At 34.9% G+C, this 21,587-nt stretch overlaps 1 protein-coding gene across 2 annotated transcripts; it reads left to right on the top strand.

Annotated features, from left to right (window-relative positions):
* Window positions 1-4,452: 4,452 nt before the first annotated feature.
* Window positions 4,453-8,688, top strand: LOC109096223. 2 transcript variants are annotated; one of them, XM_042758434.1, is made up of 4 exons: window positions 4,466-4,556; window positions 4,773-5,044; window positions 5,997-6,093; window positions 7,310-8,688. In XM_042758434.1, the coding sequence occupies exons 2-4, from the start codon at window positions 4,835-4,837 to the stop codon at window positions 8,014-8,016; spliced, it is 1,014 nt and encodes a 337-aa protein (XP_042614368.1). In that variant the 5' UTR covers window positions 4,466-4,556; window positions 4,773-4,834; the 3' UTR covers window positions 8,017-8,688. The 2 variants fall into 2 exon arrangements, with proteins under 2 accessions (XP_042614367.1, XP_042614368.1); XM_042758433.1 differs by having other exon boundaries at window positions 4,453-5,044.
* Window positions 8,689-21,587: the final 12,899 nt, after the last annotated feature.

The following is a 21,587-nucleotide window of genomic DNA, read 5'->3' as shown; positions in this document are numbered from 1 at the left end:
GCTGATCACAGCTGGAAATTAAATGGCTTTGTGTGCCATTGAGAAGGTGATTAGCTACATCTGATTGAGTTTACAAGTCCTTTTGGGGGGGGGGGCTTTTTCCATCTCAGTCCCCTGTGTTTGTTTAGCATGTGTCTTGATAAAACGTATAAATAGTAATTAATTTGCAAATTTTCTGCCTTATTTGTCTTTAAAATGCTGCAAAATTATTTCAAGAAAGCTTGTGTAGACCATGACAGATATGTTGCTAAAATATTTAATATTTAATGTGAGTTTTTAATATGTACAATGTTAATTAAATTGAGAATTGGTACAATTTAAGATGAATCTGTCATCTTCCAAAAAACAAAAAAAAAACAAACAAACAATGAATTCAGTGGATTTTCCCTATAGAAAGGAATGAAACTCATAAGAAGCAGAAGGCAGAAGTACATCACAAAACAGACAGAAGTGAGAGTGACAAAAAAAGACAGATCAACTGATCAGAAAGACAAAAGACAGACTCTGTGTGAAGAATACTTCACCAAGGCAGCCGAGGACACCTCTACATTAGCATTCTGCTTTTTACATTTAGCAGAACTCATTAACCTGTGCTGAAACTGGCAGAAATTCATACGCCTTCTGACACATGAAGAAGCCGTTCCCATATGCTTTTCATCATATGCTCATTCTCTTTGTTTTCCGGTCTTACACATCAACAGTGGTTGCAGTAGTGAGAGATGGTGAGATGTATCTTGTGATGACAAACTCTGCTGGAAGAGCTATAATTCCATTGAGTTGCCTCCATTTGTGGGGGTTACATGTGGTGAGCACATACAGTACTTAACAGGCAAAGAGCGTAGTAACAAAATATGCAATAACTATATGCATAAATAATGTGATCTTATGCCTCTTCGTTTAGAAAGGCTGCAGCATAAAAATAGGTTGAACACAGACAACTAGTAAAGTGTGACACTTACATTTTGTGTTTAATATTTTCCTTTTCCTCTGTATAATGTAACACAATTTCATAGCATCATATTTTAAAACAAGACTACTTATAAACTATCAGAAAGTGTCCCACTACACAGATTTTTAACTGTGTAAGAAACTTTGATCATTTATAGTTTGTCTTGTTCAAAAATATTATGCTGTAGCATTTGTAAAATTTAAAGTAAAAATGGCAGCTGTTGTTGCCAAAACTTTACTTACAGTATAATACAGTAGCAACATTTTATTATTATTTTCATTAATTTTTTTCTTTCTTTTTTCTTTATTATTATTATAATATACTATGGCTTACTATCCTTGTGAGGACTCTCCATAGGCAAAATGGTTTTTATACTGTACAAACTGTACATTCTATCATCCTACACCAACCCTCACAAACTTTCTGCATTTTTACATTCTCAAAAAAAAGTATTGTACACACACACATACACAAATCATGGTAATACACATGACAGTAAAATAATGCAACAAACATTCATTTAATAACATAAGATGTAAAATAATATTATACATAACTGATAAGAAAAAAAATAGTTACAAACAATTATTTCAATGAAAACTCTTGAATTCTTGTTTTTTTTTCTGTAAATTACAAGGTGACTTATTTCATGTCCTCAAATTGCACATTTAACAGTATTTAACTGTAAAATTACATGTAATGTCTAAATAGGTCTTCTAAATAGGGAGTTTTTCACCATATAGAGTAAGTGAAAAAAAAAAGTTTTATTTTTTAATCTTATGTATCCATCATTTTCCTCTAAAGGAAAAACACAACCGAACAGATTGACACCTAGAAAGTTTTAAACCCTTAAAGACCTTTTCCCATCAACTTCTCCTGTCATGACATCTTAGCATAAAGCTTAAGCCCTGTGGATGTTGTTAAGCAGAAAAACAGAGTGAGAGAAGAAAAGAAATGTAAAAAGAGTTCAATAAATAAGTGGATTAAACAACAACAGAGCATGTCGACTCAAATTGACTGTGGTGAGTGACTTTGGGGGTTAAGGGTTCTCTTCAGGTCATTAACGATTTCATCGGACAGCGTGGAGAACGCATTGGCCTTGCCACCAAACACGTTTCCAAGTTCTTCACAGGCTCCAGATTTGCCTCTCTAGCCTCTCCACATACACTGGCATATGTGGAAAAAAAAGGCTTCACATGTACCCATGCCAGGCAGATCTGTATGCAGCCTCTTCATTTGGATGCTGTTGGGTTTAATCCTGGAGGGATGACTATGATTTTGTCCCATCTGGTGGCCTGCTAGTCATTTAGGCCCTGTTTGGATTGCATTTCTCTATAAACAATGTTTCTCTTACTAAAGGAAGAGTTCACCCAAAACTGAAAATTTCCTGAAAATGTACTCAGCCTCAGGCTATCCAAGATGCAGATGAGTTTGTTTCTTCATTGAACATATTCTGAGAAATGTATCATTACATCACTTTCACCAGTGGATTCTCTGCAGTGAATGGGTGCCGTCAGAATGAGAGTTCAAACAGCTGAGAAAAACACAACGATAATCAACACGATACTAGACCATTAATTAATATCTTGTGAAGTGAAACACTTGCAAAACACTTTTTAACTTTAATCTTTCATTAAATTAAAATGAAGGTTTTCAGTCTTAGTGGCCTAAATATTTATTTTCAGTGTATGTTAGCAGAGACCAAATCAAGATGCAGGTGTTTCTGGGAAGATGATTTAATTTCAGAATAATGTTGAATATAATGTAATTCATGAGATGACAATTGAACTGACAGTTTAGAAAGATAATATCTATATAAAAAAATTATAGATAGTCAAATTCATATGCAACAAAGTAACATGCATATTATACAATTCTGAAATATTAATGTCATCTTTAAAAAGAATAAGGCATCATCTTGTCACAAAGATCTGACTGATTTTAATCATGTCATAAAAGCTTCAGTTAATTTGTTCTAAGCTGTCAATGAAGCAGAAAAAGTTAACATCTTAATATTGCTGATAGGCTTAGAGGCCTCTAGGGATGTCTTGTCTACTGTATAGGTGCAGTATTATACAGAATGTGAGTTAGGGAATATTAATATTAATAATACCTTTTAAAGTGTGTGGGTGTTTTTTCAGTTGCTGTATGTCATTTGGTTTGTTGAATATCAGTATTATCATAGTGAATATCATAAAATAAAAATGATACACACAGTAACAACTGAGCCATTTACGAAATATTTCATTAATTTCAGCAATGTGAATACTAATAATGTGTAAAAGACAGCAAATTTTTTAATCTGAGTGTGATTACTTGAATATGGCAGAGGGGGGCACCCAAGGTAACAATTTAAAATGCCCAGAAGGTCCTGATAATACAAAGATCTTCCACATGGGGGCGTCACAGAGGTCACTGTCCCCTAAGAGCAGTGAAACCACATAGTAATAATATGAGTACACATAATGTGCTTTATCATCTTTAAACCCTATATTAGGTGTCAGAAAACAGGGTGACTTTGGTTGTCTGTTAGAGAAGAGTAAAATACTGCTTCAGTATATTGATTAATTAATGAAGAGAAATATTATAGGACACTGGATTGGTATAACATTGAATACAGGATTTGTGGGTTATTGCAGATTGCTGCACATTATACTATTAATATGCTGAGTAAATGTTAAGTGTCCTACATTTGATTGCAGTGCACTTTAGTGGATTTTCAAAAGCATTGCTCAAGGGAGGACAAAGACACTCATTGGTGGAGTGGGACTGAATGCTATTTAATTCAGTAAATAATGCTTTTGCGGTGATGAAATTACCATTAACCATGACACCAACATTAAAAGACCAATAAAATATTATTTAAATTTGTTACATTTCTTTATAATTCTATAATCACATTATAGCATTTTGGTCCTCTATTTTAATATCTGAAACAATATTTAAATTCAAGAATGAGGCAGCAGCAACAATATCACAATGTACAGAACAATAGTGTATTAACATTTAATTGGAATTATGGGTTAAATGTATGGATGATCATATATATATATATATATATATATATATAATATATTATATAGAATTTGGACATTATATCCTTATATATATAAAATGGTAATTAAGCCGAATTTGGACAGTGATCCTTATTATTCATTTTGATTATTATTTTATGGTGGTAATATATATATATATATATATATATATATATATATATATATATATATATATATATATATATATATATAAATGATGTGAAATTATTAATTCAACGGTGGAGTTGTCCTGATTTGAGCATATTTTATATATTTAGAGGGGATAAAAAAGTCTGACAAGGAATTAAACCCTAAATAATTAAATCATTAAATCATTTCAACAGTTAAAAAAAAATTGTCTCGTGTTAATAAAGGTAGCAGCCCGGAGTAACAGGAGCAGATACTGTAGGAGGAGTTTGCGTTGCATCATCATTAACCGCGTGACGTTGTCAATAACTCACAAGGAGGAAAGTTAAATATTGAGAAGAGTGTAAGGTGAGCTGAAACTTAGTAACTATGAGATCAATCACAGCTTCATTCCGACAGTAGCTACATATCCACTGGCAAGCCAGGTGAGAGGCGCCTTCCAGGAAACTGCCAGATTCTCTAGCACAGCTGAATGGCTTATTATTTCAAAACTCTTGCCGATATGTTCCACTAAGGCTTTTCTTTGCTTTGCCTTGGAACATATGAAGTTTGCATATGATGAGCTGCGTCGGTTCAAAAGAAATGCTTATAAATGTCCACTAAAACAGATAGAGACTCACAGGTAGATGTGACCCACCTAGATCCCCTCAAAGCAGAATGGGCTGAAGACATTGACGTGGAGAGCGTTGACGGAAAGGGGGTGATGAGGACGGATGAAGCTCCAGCGCCCCGCAGACTCAGCCGCAGCCCGAAGTGCGCTCGCTGCAGGAATCACGGCGTCGTGTCGCGCCTCAAGGGCCACAAGCGCCTGTGTCGCTGGCGTGACTGTCCGTGCGCGAACTGTCTGCTGGTCGTAGAGAGACAGAGAGTGATGGCAGCGCAAGTCGCCCTCCGGAGACAGCAGGCCACAGAGGTTGGTTGACTGAGCAGGGTAGTTTAAAGCTTTCTGTGTGCTCCAGTGGAACTAAAAAGGGTGTTATTTGCAAACAAAGTGACATTTTTATTGTTGAAGGATTTGAGCACGTGTGTACAGCAGACTTTTAAACTGCTAACTTTTAAGCAGTAGGCTACTGCAAATTATATGTAATACCTTTATTAAATGTACTATATATATATATATATATATATATATATATATATATATATATATATATATATATATATATATATATATATATATAGTACATCTAAATTTGTACTTTATTTGTTAAAATTATATTGATACATGTAATTTAAATGTAAAGTTTGCAGTTCGCGCCTGCCACCTAATCAGATTATTGGAAACATGTTTACGCTTATATATTAGGGAAAAATCATGTTACTGCAAAATAATATGTCTGCTACATAGTTACCTACCCTTAAAAGAAGTACTGTGGCGATATCAGGATACAGGACTGGAATCAGATGGTTATAACATGGTACTTTTGTATATAAAACAATACTGATTGCTACCATATTCATGTATATTGGTATTTAAAAGGTACTCCAATACATTTCAAAGAATATCATGGTGCTACAATGGTACATCCACTTGATTCCCTTCAAATTTATATATTTCTATAAAGAAAAAAAATGCTTTACAGTCATTTTCAAAACATACTATTGTCATAATAAATGTTTTAGTATTATTTCAGTGTTAAACATCTTCATCTCAAAATTCCTGAGAACAAACAACATAAATTAATTGCATTTTAAGTAGCCTAGTTAGACATTCAAAGCTGCGTGTTGCACTAGATATTGTTAAGAAAAAGGACACTGTTTATGAAAAACAAGACATCCATTGGCCTCATTGTAGAGTGAGTATCTTATGTCTATCCCATAAATTAATGCTAATAAATTAATGAGTTATGCATTCTCTTTAACAGGGTAAAAAAGGTCAAAAAAACACCTCTGTTCTCAGACGCACAGCTTATCAGCGCTACACGAGGGTACCTAGTCTCCTGGCAAAGAGTATTCTTGAGGGTAAGCCTTAATTAATGCACATCTCATTAACACAATTGCACCCTGAAAGGCAACATTGGGAGAAAATGGATTAGTTCAACCGTTATGCTAAAGAACCCTCTGTCGGGAATAAATCTGTTTGTGTTTATGTTAGGTAATTAAAATTATGCAAATTGACAGAGGAATTACAAAAAAAAAAAAAAAAAAGGCTCATATGACTGCTTTGGAGTTTGATTTTCCCTGATGCATTTCTCACTGTGTCAACATTAAGGTCAAACTGATTTAATTGTTATCATAAATTTAAATATGCTTTATTTGTTTTTGTACCATTAGAATATTTAAAACTGCTATACTTTCATGAGTTCCACATGGAGTCTAAGATATGTATTTTTTAATTTGACTGAAATTAGGTGAAAATGATTTGTACAGCTAATTTTACACTACTTAAAAAATGCATTTATTTAAGTCATGACCTAAAAATTGTCCACATGTCTGTTTTGATTTGTCATGGCCAACAGGAAAAACCATTAACAGATGTAGATGTAGCTAACCATATAATGATACATAGTTAAGACTGCAAAATATATAGGCTTGTCCATTTTTGAAAGAGACGACAAAGCACTTTACATGTTTTCCATTTGTTGCTGACATCTAAAGAAAAGCTGCAGGAAAAAGTGACAGTAAAGACATTTATAATGTGACAAAAGATTTATATTTCAAATAAATATTGTTCTTTTGAACTTCCTTTTTCTTAAAGAACTCCTAAAAAATGTATCACCATTTCTAGAGAAATATTAAGCAGCACATCTGTTTTCGACATTGACAATAATTCTAAAAGTTTCTTGAGCACCAAATCATCAATCTTCAGAATGATTTCTGAAGGATCATGTGACACTGAAGATTAAAGTAATGGCTGCTGAAAATTCAGCTTTGCCGTGATAGGAATAAATTACATTTAAAATATATGAAAGTAATAATATTTCACTATATTACTGTCTTACTGTCAATCAAATAAATGCAGCATTAGCAAGCATAAGTGATTTCTTTTAAAAAAAAACATTAATAAAGTTGTTTCTCTACTGGACTACTTGAATCCAAAGTATTTCAATTTATAAGGTTTCTTTTATATGTGGAAAAGTTTATTCTGGTAGACTCTTCTTATATTTTTACATTTAAATGTGACTTGATTATGAACAAGAAAAATCCACTATTTTAATACTCCTTCATTATGTTGTAGGCTACAAGCCACCTGTGCTGGAGAACTGGCCTAAGAGACTCCACCAACCCCCAGTCAGTGTTCGTATGAGGAAGAGGAGAGCGTTTGCTGATAAAGAGCTGGAGACTGTGATGCTGGAAAGAGAGCTGAGGCAAAGAGAGATGGAAGAGTTGCCTGTGCTCGTCCTCCAGGCTGTGGTGCCGTCTGCTCCCTCTCCGTATTTTTTCCCGCTGTCAGACCCAGTCATGCCTACTTACATGCCTGTGTCCAAAAGCGGCCCTCCTTTGACTGACTGTGATCACCCTCACCATCAACACGTGCTTAAACCCAAGACTTTAGACTGTGGCACAGACAAACTGACAGACAGTGTCTCTCTAAGAGTGTGTGAGAACTGGGATCTTTTCAATTCGATTTGGCCTCCACCACGCTGCTACAGCACAAGCCCAGGTGTCAGCATGGTTAAAAACATGCCGGACAGTGGGTTTTCTGATATGTATGTCAAACCAAAAAGTTTAGTTATTGACACCATGTCAAAGCAAGACATTCTTCCCTCTCTGAATATGGCAGACATAGTGGTACAAGCTAAATCACCCCACAAACGGTACAGATCATTGGGACACGAGGCTTCTGTACACATGGACTGTATGGAGGGTGCAAATAAAGACTCCATCAAAAAAGCTGTAACACGGCCATTACCTTTTTCTGTAGAGGCATTGCTCATGAGATAAAAATATTTTCTTCAGAGCTAACGCTTTACAATAGGTTTCAGTTTGTTAAAATGAGGTACTCCATTAAATTTACATTACATTAACGGCCAATGTAATTTTTACACTATTAATGTTGTTTAATGTTAATATCTACATAAATACATTTTAAGATTTCAAGTTATATATTAACATTACCTACTGTATTATGATTGAACTTTATGAATTAACAATGAACAATAGCATGTTTATAAAGTAACATGCATTACTTATTAAATGCTGTTATAAAGCTAATTGTTAGTTCATGATCCCTAATGTATTAAGTGATGTTAACAAATGAAACTTTTTGTAAAGTGTGACCTTTTCAATTTATGTTTGACTGAAACAGTGTTGGGGAGCATCTAACTATAATGCATCTATTAACAGTAGCATTTGAGCAGCGGAGCTTTTTTTTATAATAATGTTATTTTCCAATAACAAGCTACTGTACATTTTCAGACAAGTAACAGTGTAGCGTGACAAAATGCTACATAACTCTTTTTTGTCACATTAATGCTATGCATGCAGTCGAGCAAGCAGAGGAAATAATCAAACACTTTCTTAAACTGTTCTCTCTCTCTTAAGTAGTGTTGAGAAATACGATTTATTTAATGAATCGGTTCAGTTGAACCATTCATGTAAATGAACCTGTTCATAAACAACAACATCACATTTCCACATGCACACAATTTCCTTTTTCAACATTATTCCTACCCATTCATATAAAAAAATACGACACTACCATCATACAATATATTATAATATATATATATATATATATATATATATATATATATAATATATATAAGTATATAATATATATCATAATATATATATATATATCTATATATATATATATATATATATATATATAGCTTACAAAATGTTTAGGTTTAAGGAATCAAAAGATTCAAGTTGTCAAATCTTGGATTTCAATCAAAAAACCCTCTACTAATAAACTTTTCTATCTATCTATATATATATATATATATATATATATATATATATATATATATATATATATATATATAGTGGGTATGGAAAGTATTCAGACCCCATAAAATTTTTCACTCTTTGTTATATTGCAGCCATTTGCTAAAATCATTTAAGTTCATTTTTTTTCCTCATTAATGTACACACAGCACCCCATATTGCAATATTGAAATATCACATGGTCCTAAGTATTCAGACCCTTAGTTCAATATTTAGTAGAAGCACCCTTTTGATCTAATACAGCCATGAGTCTTTTTGGGAAAGATGCAACAAGTTTTTCACACCTGGATTTGGGGATCCTCTGCCATTCCTCCTTGCAGATCCTCTCCAGTTCTGTAAGATTGGATGGTAAAACTTGGTGGACAGCCATTTTCAGGTCTCTCCAGAGATGCTCAATTGGGTTTAAGTCAGGGCTCTGGCTGGGCCATTCAAGAACAGTCACGGAGTTGTTGTGAAGCCACTCCTTCATTATTTTAGATGTGTGCTTAGGGTCATTGTCTTGTTGGAAGGTGAACCTTCGGCCCAGTCTGAGGTCCTGAGCACTCTGGAAAAGGTTTTCGTCCAGGATATCCCTGTACTTGGCCGCATTCATCTTTCCCTCGATTACAACCAGTCGTCCTGTCTCTGCAGCTGAAAAACACCCCCAACAGCGTGATGCTGCCACCACCATGCTTCACTGTTGGGACTGTATTGGACAGGTGATGAGCAGTGCCTGGTTTTCTCCACACATACCGCTTAGAATTAAGGCCAAAAAGTTATATCTTGGTCTCATCAGACCAGAGAATCTTATTTCTCACCATCTTGGAGTCCTTCAGGTGAGGAGAGGCTTCCGTCGGGCCACTCTGCCATAAAGCCCCGACTGGTGGAGGGCTCCAGTGATGGTTGACTTTCTACAACTTTCTCCTATCTCCTGATTGCATCTCTGGAGCTCAGCCACAGTGATCTTTGGGTTCTTCTTTACCTCTCTCACCAAGGCTCTTCTCCCCCAATAGCTCAGTTTGGCCAGACGGCCAGCTCTAGGAAGGGTTCTGGTCATCCCAGACGTCTTCCATTTAAGGATTATGGAGGCCACTGTGCTCTCAGAAACCTTAAGTGCAGCAAAAAAATTTTTATAACCTTGGCCAGATCTGTGCCTTGCCACAATTCTGTCTCTGAGCTCTTCAGGCAGTTCCTTTGACCTCATGATTCTCATTTGCTCTGACATGGACTGTGAGCTGTAAGGTCTTATATAGACAGGTGTGTGGCTTTCCTAATAAAGTCCAATCAGTATAATCAAACACAGCTGGACTCAAATGAAGGTGTAGAACCATCTCAAGGATCAGTAACTTTCCTGTTTAATAAAACACTTTTGATTAGAACACATTTGATTCATTTATAAAGTTGTTAAAAAATATATATATATATAATCGTGTTTAAATCAGTTATATGAAATTGTTAAAATATGTAGTATGGAATATACATGCATCTTACTAACCTTTATACATTCTTTTTCCAGTTCTTTATTTCACAATATATATATTTTTTTCCTGTTTAAAAAAACATTGCAAGTTTTCCTTCTTGTAAATGTAAATATTCATGACTATCCTATATTTTGTAAATTATTCAAATTTTTAAAATCCAAATATGAAAGTCTGATGTAAATGCATAGGTACTGTAGCTGAGGATCAAATGAAAGTGGTGGAAAAAAGATTAGTTTCTCTCTCTCTTCCTTTAATGTGAATTAATGACGTAGCTCATATGGGGTTGGATTGAAGTGATGCCTGGTACATCTGTGTATTTAAGCTACAGGCTCCCACAAGGGTGCTTTGAACTGTTTCTGCAGTGTTCATAAAATATTTTTTAATTTTAAAGAAAACTAACGATGAAAAGTGCTCTCAGGCAGGAACCAACTCAAAGTGTAAAACTAAAATGGTGAGGAGAAAGACATGTGCCTGAGGGTTCAGAAGCAAAAAACAATTCTAATATGAGATTCTATAATGTGTTTTCTCCCTTTTCTTTTTACATCTTAATCAGGATTCAGGAAGTTTATACAAGTTTTCTTATTCCTGTCAATAGTATGTAGGCAAGTGAATGTGTTGGCTCAGCAACATTGTGCAATATTTTTGGGAGTGTATCGCAATTCTGTAGACTGGTTTAGACAATGTATATCCTCTCTTTTCTTTATTTTCCAATTCAGTTTTTGAGATATGGCAGCCTGATAGTTTTGACAACTCTGGACCGTGTGGCGTCAACATGTGCGATGGCATCATGCCCTCCTCTGTGTCTGTCTCTATATCTCAGCTTATCTTGCAGTGCAGATAGGGGCTTTACATTAGGAGCCTTTCTAAGGAACCATGGGCTGAGAGGGGAGATCTTTCAGTGGTGAGAAAAGTGCAGAAGAGCATTAACATATTTAAATGATAATCATGATCTATATCAAAATCCTCAGTTATTTGAGGTCATATTAGTTGTGGAGAGTGCTTAATGACATACAGTATTAAACTTTTTTTTGTCACAAAATATATTTCCTTTAATCATTTAAAATGTAGTATAGTTGCTTAGTATATTCTTCATGCATCCCAATTTTCATACTATGTGTCACATCCCGAATCATAATACATAATACACAAGATTATAAACCCCCATTTAAAAATTTGGGGATGGTATGGTTTTTGTTGTTTTGAAAGGAGTCTCTTATGCTCAGGAGGGCTAAATTTATTTGATCAAAAAATGCACTAAAAACAGTAATATTGTGATTTAAAAGAATTGTTTTCTGTTTTAATATATTTGTAATATACAATTTCTTCCTGTGATGGCATATCTGAATTTTCAGCAGACATGATCCTTCAGAAAAAATCAGAAATATGCTTGTCAAGAAAAATTTATTATTATCAATGTTAAAACCAGTTGTGCTGCTTAATATTTTTGTAAAAACTGTGATTTTTTTTCCAGGATTCTTCAATGAATAGAAAGTCATGAACTTTGTCATTTATTTGAAATAGAAATCTTTTGTAACATTATAAATGTCTTTACTGTCACTTTTAATCAATGTAATGCATCTTTGCTGAATAAAATTAATATCTTTAAAAAAAAAAAAACTTTGACTTTTGGGCATGGCATTATAAAAGGGGAATGCATATTTCATGTATCGTTGCTAGCATGCAAGCATACTACATTACAGTTTACCAGTGGGGAAAATTGTTATTCTAAGGCAGCACCCCTGAACCCCTTTCATTGTAAGACTTCATGCTACAGTAGTCTGCACTAGCATAAAGTCACCCTAACCTGTTTGTGTAATCGAGATATCAGCATATTCTTTCTCCTGACATGGTATCGACAACATTGAATATCAAGGTCCAAGGGAGCTGCTTTGATCCTAGTGCCAGCTCCCAACTCAAGAAGAATTTGCCAGATTGAGACCCTGCGCCTGGCATGCATAACACTGAAAAACCCCTGCATACCCCGCTACTCTTGGGTTACACGGCTCCCCTCTTCCTCCAAACAGGGGGTGTCTCTTTCGGAGTGGGGGGACTGGCCCTCAGGCGCTCACCTGCTGTGTCCAATAAAAAACTCTCTTGTGTCATGTGTCTTTGGCCTTGGGATAAACAGACAGTTTCCACGAGGCACAAAACTTCTACAGACCTGATTTCTAAGTAAGTATTTGTTGTGGGTAAAAGGCAGTGTCAAAAGGCTTACACACAGTTTTAATACATTTAAAATATATTCTCTCATTTCTTTATATAATATAGAGTAAGACATTGTTTTCAGCATGGAGGAATCTGCAAAACTACCCAAGCAGTTTCAAAGTACATCTCAACTTGGGCTATGCGTTTAATAATATACAAAATACTAAATATTTCAAGCCATTCCTGCTTGTGAAAATCTGTTTTGCTTTTCCTCAGGTCTTCGTGGTCACAAATGCAGAAGTAACATATTTTCAAGATCTTTTTAAACTATTTTGACTGTTTAGGTGAAAACAGAATCTCTCTAAACCTGTTACAAGTTGATTTGCAGAATAAGCGATCTGCCAGGAACACAATACAAACTGATTTATTAACAAGAAAATCTGAGCCCTCTTACAATCAAAATGTTGTCTCTGTAAATTCAAAAACCAATCTCTCAGCGAGTATATACAGTATATGTTCAGACATGTTTTTTTTTTCAGAGCACAACTGTGGGATTGAAATTTTACACACTTAAAACATTAGTGTTGGGTGAAAAGGGTCCCTAAACTTCCATCATAGGAATCACTTTTTTCTTGTACCCTAAATTGGGGCTCTCGTTTGGTGGTGTTAAACTGGAGCCAAAGCAGAACCTGTGCTGACTGCAGCAGCTGTGTAACTATACTGTTACATTCTCCTGGGCCGCCCCAGTTCCTAAAATCCACCTTTCCAATTCAACACAAATCACAGACTCTCTTGAATGTTAAACCTCCGGAGCCATTACTCTGCATGATTCAAAACACTCAGCCCATCAGCCTCCATTCAAACTCTCCAAACTCTTCAGGTTTAAACAATTTGTCATTCACTGAGAAATGTGGAATCAGTGGAAGCAGAAATTAGACATTCAAATTAACCACTGGAAGACTCTGAAAAAAGGATTATGTAGCTAAAATTGGGTAAATGTTTGGTGACAAATCAACGCACCACTGTTTCTGTACTTCTTCATTGTTTCTGTCTTCTACTGGAATCAGCCCGAACAACATTTGTTCAAAGCTGTTCAAAATGTTACCAGATAATATTTTTTATTTAAGGAAGAAAGATGCCTAGATAATATTGTATGCCTAGAAAATAGTTTATTTCCACCATTTTACAATGGCCAATATTGTAGCATTAAAACAACATTAGATTAATTGAAATGCATGTTGTTATTATTATTTACTTACCCTCACGTCATTCCCAAATCAAACACAAAGGGTGAATTTTTACATTTTCCTGGCCACTCTGTTACATAGTATGGAAAACATTGAGGAATGGGGTTGTGAAACACCATGAAAGCGGTCCAAATAAACATTTTATGGTGCTAGTTTTAATTTTTATTGTTGTCATTCAGTTTCATTAAATGAAAAAGAGTGGCAAGGATTTTGACCTAAAATTAAAAAATCAAATTCACCTTATTTTTGCAATGTGGTAGTAAGCTTTTGTTTGAATGTGCCAGATTCATTAGCCACTACAGGTAAATAACTAGATGAATAACAAAGTGCTGTAAATGGTAACTTTTTTTACACTATAAACCAGTGCATTTATGATTATGATAAGAAATGAAAATAATACAATAACAAATACCAGTTTTCAATATAAAGGAGCTTAACAAACTTTTGAAGTTTTTCTAGTTTTTGTACTAACTAAGCGAATGACACCAGAAGCCTCGCACATTCAAGTTGCAAATTGCCTAACTCACTCTCGTCAAAAATAAGATGTATTAGATTGACATAAGGTATAAATAAATAAGAAGATAATTTTTATTTTAAGGTGAACTATTCCTCAAATGAACATGGGGCTTTTTAAGTGTAAATTGATGCAATCAATTGAATTGCTATAAAATTATTTCTGAAAATATAGTCATTATTTTAGCTTTTTATTGCACATTCTTATTAATTTTGATTGTTCTGAACATTTGTGGCCTATTTAGGCCCACAAGTGTCCATGTGCCAGTTAAGTGTTTTAGCAAATAACTCTTATCCCAGTCTCAACTTGCAGATGAAAGCAATATGCAGATGAAAACAACTGTAATCCCAACCCTGTGAAACCATTAACAATGTATTTACCCTCCTTATTTCTGGTTGGCCTTTAAGTACATAACCTAAACCACTAGACGACCATAATACCCCAGAACCCAGGAAAGCCAATCCACCCCTGTGTATTATGTGGTCACTGCACCATAAAAATGGCATTCCGAAGTATTGGCACCTACTTATACATGATTAATTGCACCAGCATCGGACTCCAGTGGAGGAGAGGAAGGGTTATCTACACATAAACCTTTACTGATGATGCTGGGTAAAAATGTGGGCAGCAGCAGGATGTGGGAGGTTGAGCAATGACAGCGGCTTGGCAGAAACAAAAGAGTGAGAAAACCAAGAGGCAGTTAGAGAAAAGAAAGTGCATGAGGAGAAAGAGACAGAGCTAGAGAGGCAGCAAAAGACAGACTGAGAAGGCAACAGATGGATAGACAGACAGTGAGAGATTGAGAGTGAGAGCTGTGTTGAGTTGGCAGGATGAAGGAGTGGAGAGACAGTGGTAAAGCAGAGAAACCTGTATTCACTGCAGTTGTTCAGATGACTCACCTGCCAAGAACAACACCATGTTTAAGGGCTATTTATTTGAACTGGATTACTGTAACAAACACCACAATCCATGATGTGAGTTCTGAGAGTAATGGAAACCACAGAGTGGTTTATGGGATGTGATTCATTTGAGTAGTTCTGGCCATGTATTGCAATTATGTATAGCAATGTCTGGTGTTTACTGCATACAGTTATGGAATCCAGTCACACCTTTTTTCTTTCAATGTTTATTTTTATAAACTCATTAAAAGAGAACATGTTAAACCATCAAATCAGAACAAATAAATGTAATGCAGATATGTAGAATCTTGGATCTTAAAGGCACTACAAAGACATTAACAGGTTTGTGCCTGTATTCATAATTAATGTGAAATAGGCTTACCCATTTCAGTTTTGCATTAAATTAAATAATGAAAAATAAATACTGAAATAATAAAACAAAAAATCATATTACTATTTGAATTCACACCTATAAAATGCAACTGAAAGAAATATGTGTTGTGTGTCATTATTAGTTGAACTGATTGTAATGATCCTTGTTTCTGGCTGGTTGCTCTAATGGAAATCAGACAGCCTGAACTGGTCCAGCTGGTCCGACCAGCTAAAGTTGTCAAAACCCCTCTAATACCAGCCTGCAAACCAGCTATGACCAGCTATGAGCAGGCCAGAAGACCAGCTAAAACCTGCTAGCCAGCTTATAGGGTTGTTTCAGCTGTTTTTTGTTGTTGTTGTTTCAGCATGGTGGTCCTTGTTTGTTTTGCATGCTGCCCACAAGAACCCACAGTAGGACCTTTCCAAATGCGGGTTACTTTTCGCCACTGATAAAAAAAAAATGTCAGCAAAAGGCCACATTAAACTTACTATAAAAATTAATAAATAAATAAAGCGATGGGGTCAAAATTATCCATGATTAAAAGTGGCTACCAAACGTCCACATACCGATAGTTCCAAGTAACCTTTACACATGGCTTGAACAAACACAGCATTTATACATATCACTCAAAATAATATTTAGGCTTAAATTAATGGTTTGTGTATTTGAATTACAGTACGTACAACATTTCTATCCATTTGAATTACACAGTTTTAACAAATAAATTAAAACACTTGTGATGTAATGCATAGCTACATAAATGAAACGGGTAAGATTTCTGTAATGGTAACCTATTAATAAACTGGACATGTTTTAAATACACAATAACCAGGTTTATACATTTAGCATTAATAAATCCAATTTATTTCAATCTCATATATTTTAACTGATTATTGCTTGCTCCACAGCAATACTGTCATGCTTTCAACTAAAAATATGATTATTTAAATAAATTCAAATAGATGCAAATAGTTAATAATAAATTATGCCACTTTTTTTTACCTGTTTGATTTAAGCATAACTGACAAATTTGCATATCATTACAATTATACGCTTATGCAAAAACGAAATAATCCAAATAAATAGAAATTTTATATGTAATTAAAATACATAAATCTTAAAAATTCACACCTTGCATCTCTAATCACCAGGTGATCCATCTCGAATGTGTTTCGGAGGGCATTTAAATTGGGTTGTTTCATAATTGGACAGCTGATTGGTAAAAATGTGTGTAGTGGCCTGTATTATAAATAATCCTTAGATTAAATAAGTTAAACTTTCCTACAACCAATCATTCAAAAACCACTCCACATTCAGTAACAGCCAGAAATGCCTCTGCAGCTCACGCACTAGCTTCCATTAATAGTTAACATTTGGCCTGGAGCTTTTCACCTAGCCTTCGAGTCAATATTTCCTTTCCTCTGCAGCTCACGCACTAGCTTCCATTACTAGTTAACATTTGGCCTGGAGCTTTTCACCTGTATCTCATACCTCAGGCTATACTCACCAACCTCACCATTGCCCTCCCATCACATTTGTTACAACTGCGGCTACCTCTCCCCCCAGGCTGTTGATGGCTTCTACCCCATTAGAACATTTTGCCTGTAACACAAATCTTTCTGTCGTGTGTTTTTACTTCAGACAAAGCTATTAATCACCTTAATCGCCCTCAATTAACCTGCACCACCAGATGCTCTCGGCACGTCAATCCCTGAACTGTTCCAGCCAGCCAAACAGAACATTAATCAACGAGTGGAGCAATTTGCACCAGCAATTCCACATAATGTTTGTGGAAGCTGAATAACAAAACATTAACAACATGGAAACAGGCACCTGGGGGACGGTCTATTTGCCACAATGGGTTGGTGATGACATAAACACCAGGAATGGCAGAAATGAGAAGAGAGTGTTCTCTAATTTGGGATAGGAAAGATTTATCCCTCCCTGTCCCAAGTGGCACATGGAGGTTTACTGTGCTCCTAGCAGCTCTGACCACACAACTTTACTAGGTTTCACACACTGGGGTACTGCCAAATGTTTGAAATCTTAGACCAAAGTACTTTGAACATGCTCTTACACATGTGTCTATCTTGTTTCACTGTTACGAAGCCTAAAACATTTTGGTCATGACTGGATTGTTAACAGGTGCGACAAGCCAGGTTGTTATCTATGGTGAAAGAAGTGATGCCATTGTGACATTTATGACATTGTATCTGATTTCAATAAGGGGGAAAAATTAAAAACCAATTAATCTGCATATCAAAATGCTTCACCTGAGCTATTCTGTCAATAACACAGAATAAATGAATCAAATCTATCAGAAACTACCAAAACCTATGTGAATTCCAAAACAAAATATTACCATTAAAATGTGTAAAGTGCATAAAAGAAACCGAGGAAATGCTTCTCTTGAACATTGAGGAAATCTCCTCTCTTGACCTATGTATGCTGCTGACAGATATATGTGTGGTGAACTTGAGTGTAACAAAAAGCTGTTTCTTAGATGGATTGATTCCACACAAATGGAACCATGTTTGTCTTTTAAACAGGGATTTAAGCATTCAGTCAAAATGTCATTATTTGAGCTAATAAGCATTTTGGTAGTCCATTGAAGACTATACAATGACTTAATCATGTATATTGATGGGGGACTTTTGTATTCCAGTGTATGTTTATGTTAGGAAATTATAAGTAGCTAAAAATTTAAAACAAAATGCTTTCTATTCATAAAAGAATCACGAAAATATATCACGTTTCCACACACACCAATAAATAAATAAATAAATAAAATAAATAAAAAAGAGCAGCACAATTAAATACACTTTAATACACTTAAATACACGTTAATGGCTCCCCCCAAAAAAAATTAATCAAATAAAATAACTATTAATTATAAAAGGTAAATTTTACATTAAACCTTGATTACAGTAAACATAAAAGAATTACATTTATTACATGGCTACTTTTAAATATATACAAGAAATATTTCTAGACTTGAAATGATTACATTAAAATAAGTAAATTGTGAGGTGGGGGGGGCAATCATGGTAAAAACTAACACTAAAAAAAGTATTTAATTTTAAGAAAATACGAAAGATAGTTTGAAAAAACAAGTATGAGTGGAAATGTCACAGTGGAAAAATCCTTATTGTAAGCTAAATTTTGGATTCTCATACAGTATGTGGGTTTCAGGACTTGATGCGACCATGTAGCAGGGCTTAACTGCTATAAAAGAAGGCCAAACCCACTTGATCTGCCTCTTCAGCGCATTGAGCAGGGATCAGGGTCTCATTACAAGGTTTCCCCAATGTAGCAACCACAATCTGACCAGGCAGTGAACTAGCACAAATCAGCCACACATGGTATTCTGATAAGAGTGTGATGTGTGCTATATAGAGCTAAGGCTTAGTCAAAAATAATCATGCATTCTTTGTGGACACTGCTAATGCAACTGTCATTTAATGCACTTTAAAGAAAGGTTTTAAAAATTATTTTGAATGTGAATTATCTGTCCTTATTTTCTTATAGAGAGACAAAATAATTTAAGTAGACTGCTTCAGGCTTCTTTGGGCTTGAAATTATGTGAATGATTACTAATTTAAGCACAAAAATTGTTGAAATATTTCCTTCAAATGTTTAGTCTCACACCATTAACATTCCAAGAGATCATCCTGTAGACAACGACTTCTCCCCTTTCCGGATGAACACTTTTCCCTGTTAAACTAATGGATGGTTTTGCTTACACATTCATACAGCCTAAGTAGACATGTCATCATTTGATAGACCCTGAAGGTCTGAGCACCATTATTTCTCCTTCACTGGTTAAATAAGGTTCCATCCATTCAGCTCTCACACAGTTAAGCTCTTAAACACTTAACCATAATTTGTTTTGGTCAGGGACATAGTAAAAGCCTGGGAATTACCCAGGCTCAACATGCCAACAGTTACACAGAAAGAAAGAATAAGTAACATTTCTAGCAATCTCTGAAAGATATTTCAGAGACATTTGAACAGCAAAATATGTTGATGATGAAATAATGTTTGTTTGTGTATCCCTTAAGGAAGTACTTGCACTCAACGTGCATATCAAATATAGCTTCAGATATAATAATAAATAATAAATAAAAAATAAAACAAAAATATATTCAGGAAGAATATCAAGTCTAAGACATGGTTTCTGAAAAGAGCTTGGCCTGCAAGCACACAGGAATGCCCAGAGGAGAGGAAATTAAGTCTTAGGGAGCAAAGACTCTTACACTTCTGTCAAATAGTGGTTTTATTGAAGTTTATTTTCAGAGGCTTTACACAAACCAACATTCCACCATCTGTGGTTGAAAAAACTATGTTTTTTAACATGGCCATGTCTTGGCCAAGCTATCATTTTTATATGCATAATTATTTTGATTTCCTGAGGCAGCTCATTTTGCACTTCTCTGCTATTTGCTTTTGGCACTTGAGATGAGTTCAAATGAATGGCAAAGTGTTTATTTTTAGTTTCCCTTTACAAGGAATTGGACTGGTTTAGTACCGGACTTCCATTATACCGTTAGATGTATATCATTTTGACAGAGAACTTCTGAAGTGAAGAATAGTTCACCTAAAAATAAAAAAAAAATAAAAAACCTTCAGGCCATCAAAGATGAGTTTGTTTCTTCAATGAAACAGGTTTGGAGAAATTTACCATTACATCACTTGCTCACCAATGGATAATGTCAGCTGATAAAAACATCAATCATAATCCACAAGTTTATCCTCATGACTCAAGTCCATCAATTAATGATTTGTGAAGCAAATGTGTATCTGTAACAAACAAATCCATCAAGACGTTTTTAACTTCAAACGAGTCCACTATCCCTAATATTTTGATGTGAGAGGACATGAACAGGGTATGAAATTTCAGTGCTGGTATTTTGGCCAGAAGTGATGGTTTAAAGTTGAAATGCATTATTAATGGTTTTGTTTCTTGCAAACATTGTGTTTTTATCAGCTGTTTGAACTCTCACTCTGGCACCCATTCACTATAGAAGATCCATGAGCAATGATGTAATTCTAAATTTCCCCAAATCTTTTCCAATGAAGAAACAAACTCATTTACATCTTGGGTGGCCTAAGGGTAAGTAAATTTTTAACAAATTTTAATTTCTGAGTGAACTACTCTGTTAAGAAACTTAATTCTAACACTGATCATTCTTACACAATGCTTTACACATCAATTAAAACACAATTACTAAGCAATAGTGCCATATCCAATTACAGAACGGATTTATCTTTTTATAGAAAATAAAATTAACAGACATTAAGGGCAGCTTGATATCATTCACGTCACCCATAGTCCCCTCCTGCCAGAATGAAAGTTATGGTATCAAACAATCACAGTTGCAGGCATGTAATAAATATGGTTGACACACTAGTACTCCATTCCCATGACACACAGCCTGTGGTGTGTGTGTGCATTTTATTTATATGCATTTATATATTTTTATCAAGGGGGTTTGCCCTAAAACTAGCTAAAGCATTGGTTTAATTGGTTTTATTTTATCAGCATTAAAAATGCCAATACCTCTAGACCATTTCAAATTGGCATGTGTTGAGGAATGCAATGCATTTTTTTTATCTAAAATAAACTATTTAAATTGGTAATAAAGCAAGCGGAAAAAGTTAAAACAATTAAAAGTTATTGCTTCCATCACTTTGTAAAACCATGCCTGTGGCAAAACAGAACTGTACAAGTGATTTAATGGGATTGTTTGTTCCGTATCACAGTGTTGGACCTAAATAAATCTTTGGCTTTGCTGATATGAGGAATATTGTATGGACTCGTTCCTGGATGTTGGCTGGTTTATCAGACTCTCACAAATGGAATCTAATCTAATGTTTCTCAATGCTTCACTCTGTGAGGGGGCCCTCAAGTGTTGATGAGACCCT

The sequence above is a fragment of the Cyprinus carpio genome, chromosome A6 (assembly GCF_018340385.1).
Source record: "Cyprinus carpio isolate SPL01 chromosome A6, ASM1834038v1, whole genome shotgun sequence".
Classification (NCBI taxonomy): Eukaryota; Metazoa; Chordata; class Actinopteri; order Cypriniformes; family Cyprinidae; genus Cyprinus; species Cyprinus carpio.
Note: the sequence above shows the minus strand (reverse complement) of the source record. Positions and strands in the feature narration are given on the sequence as shown.

Bases quoted from the DNA above. Each gene is read 5' to 3' on its own strand.
- LOC109096223 (XM_042758433.1), top strand. From the start codon at position 4,724: ATGTCCACTAAAACAGATAGAGACTCACAGGTAGATGTGACCCACCTA. The intron at 5,045-5,996 runs GTTGGTTGACTG...TCTCTTTAACAG, and splicing joins GGAGACAGCAGGCCACAGAG to GGTAAAAAAGGTCAAAAAAA. The intron at 6,094-7,309 runs GTAAGCCTTAAT...ATTATGTTGTAG, and splicing joins GGCAAAGAGTATTCTTGAGG to GCTACAAGCCACCTGTGCTG.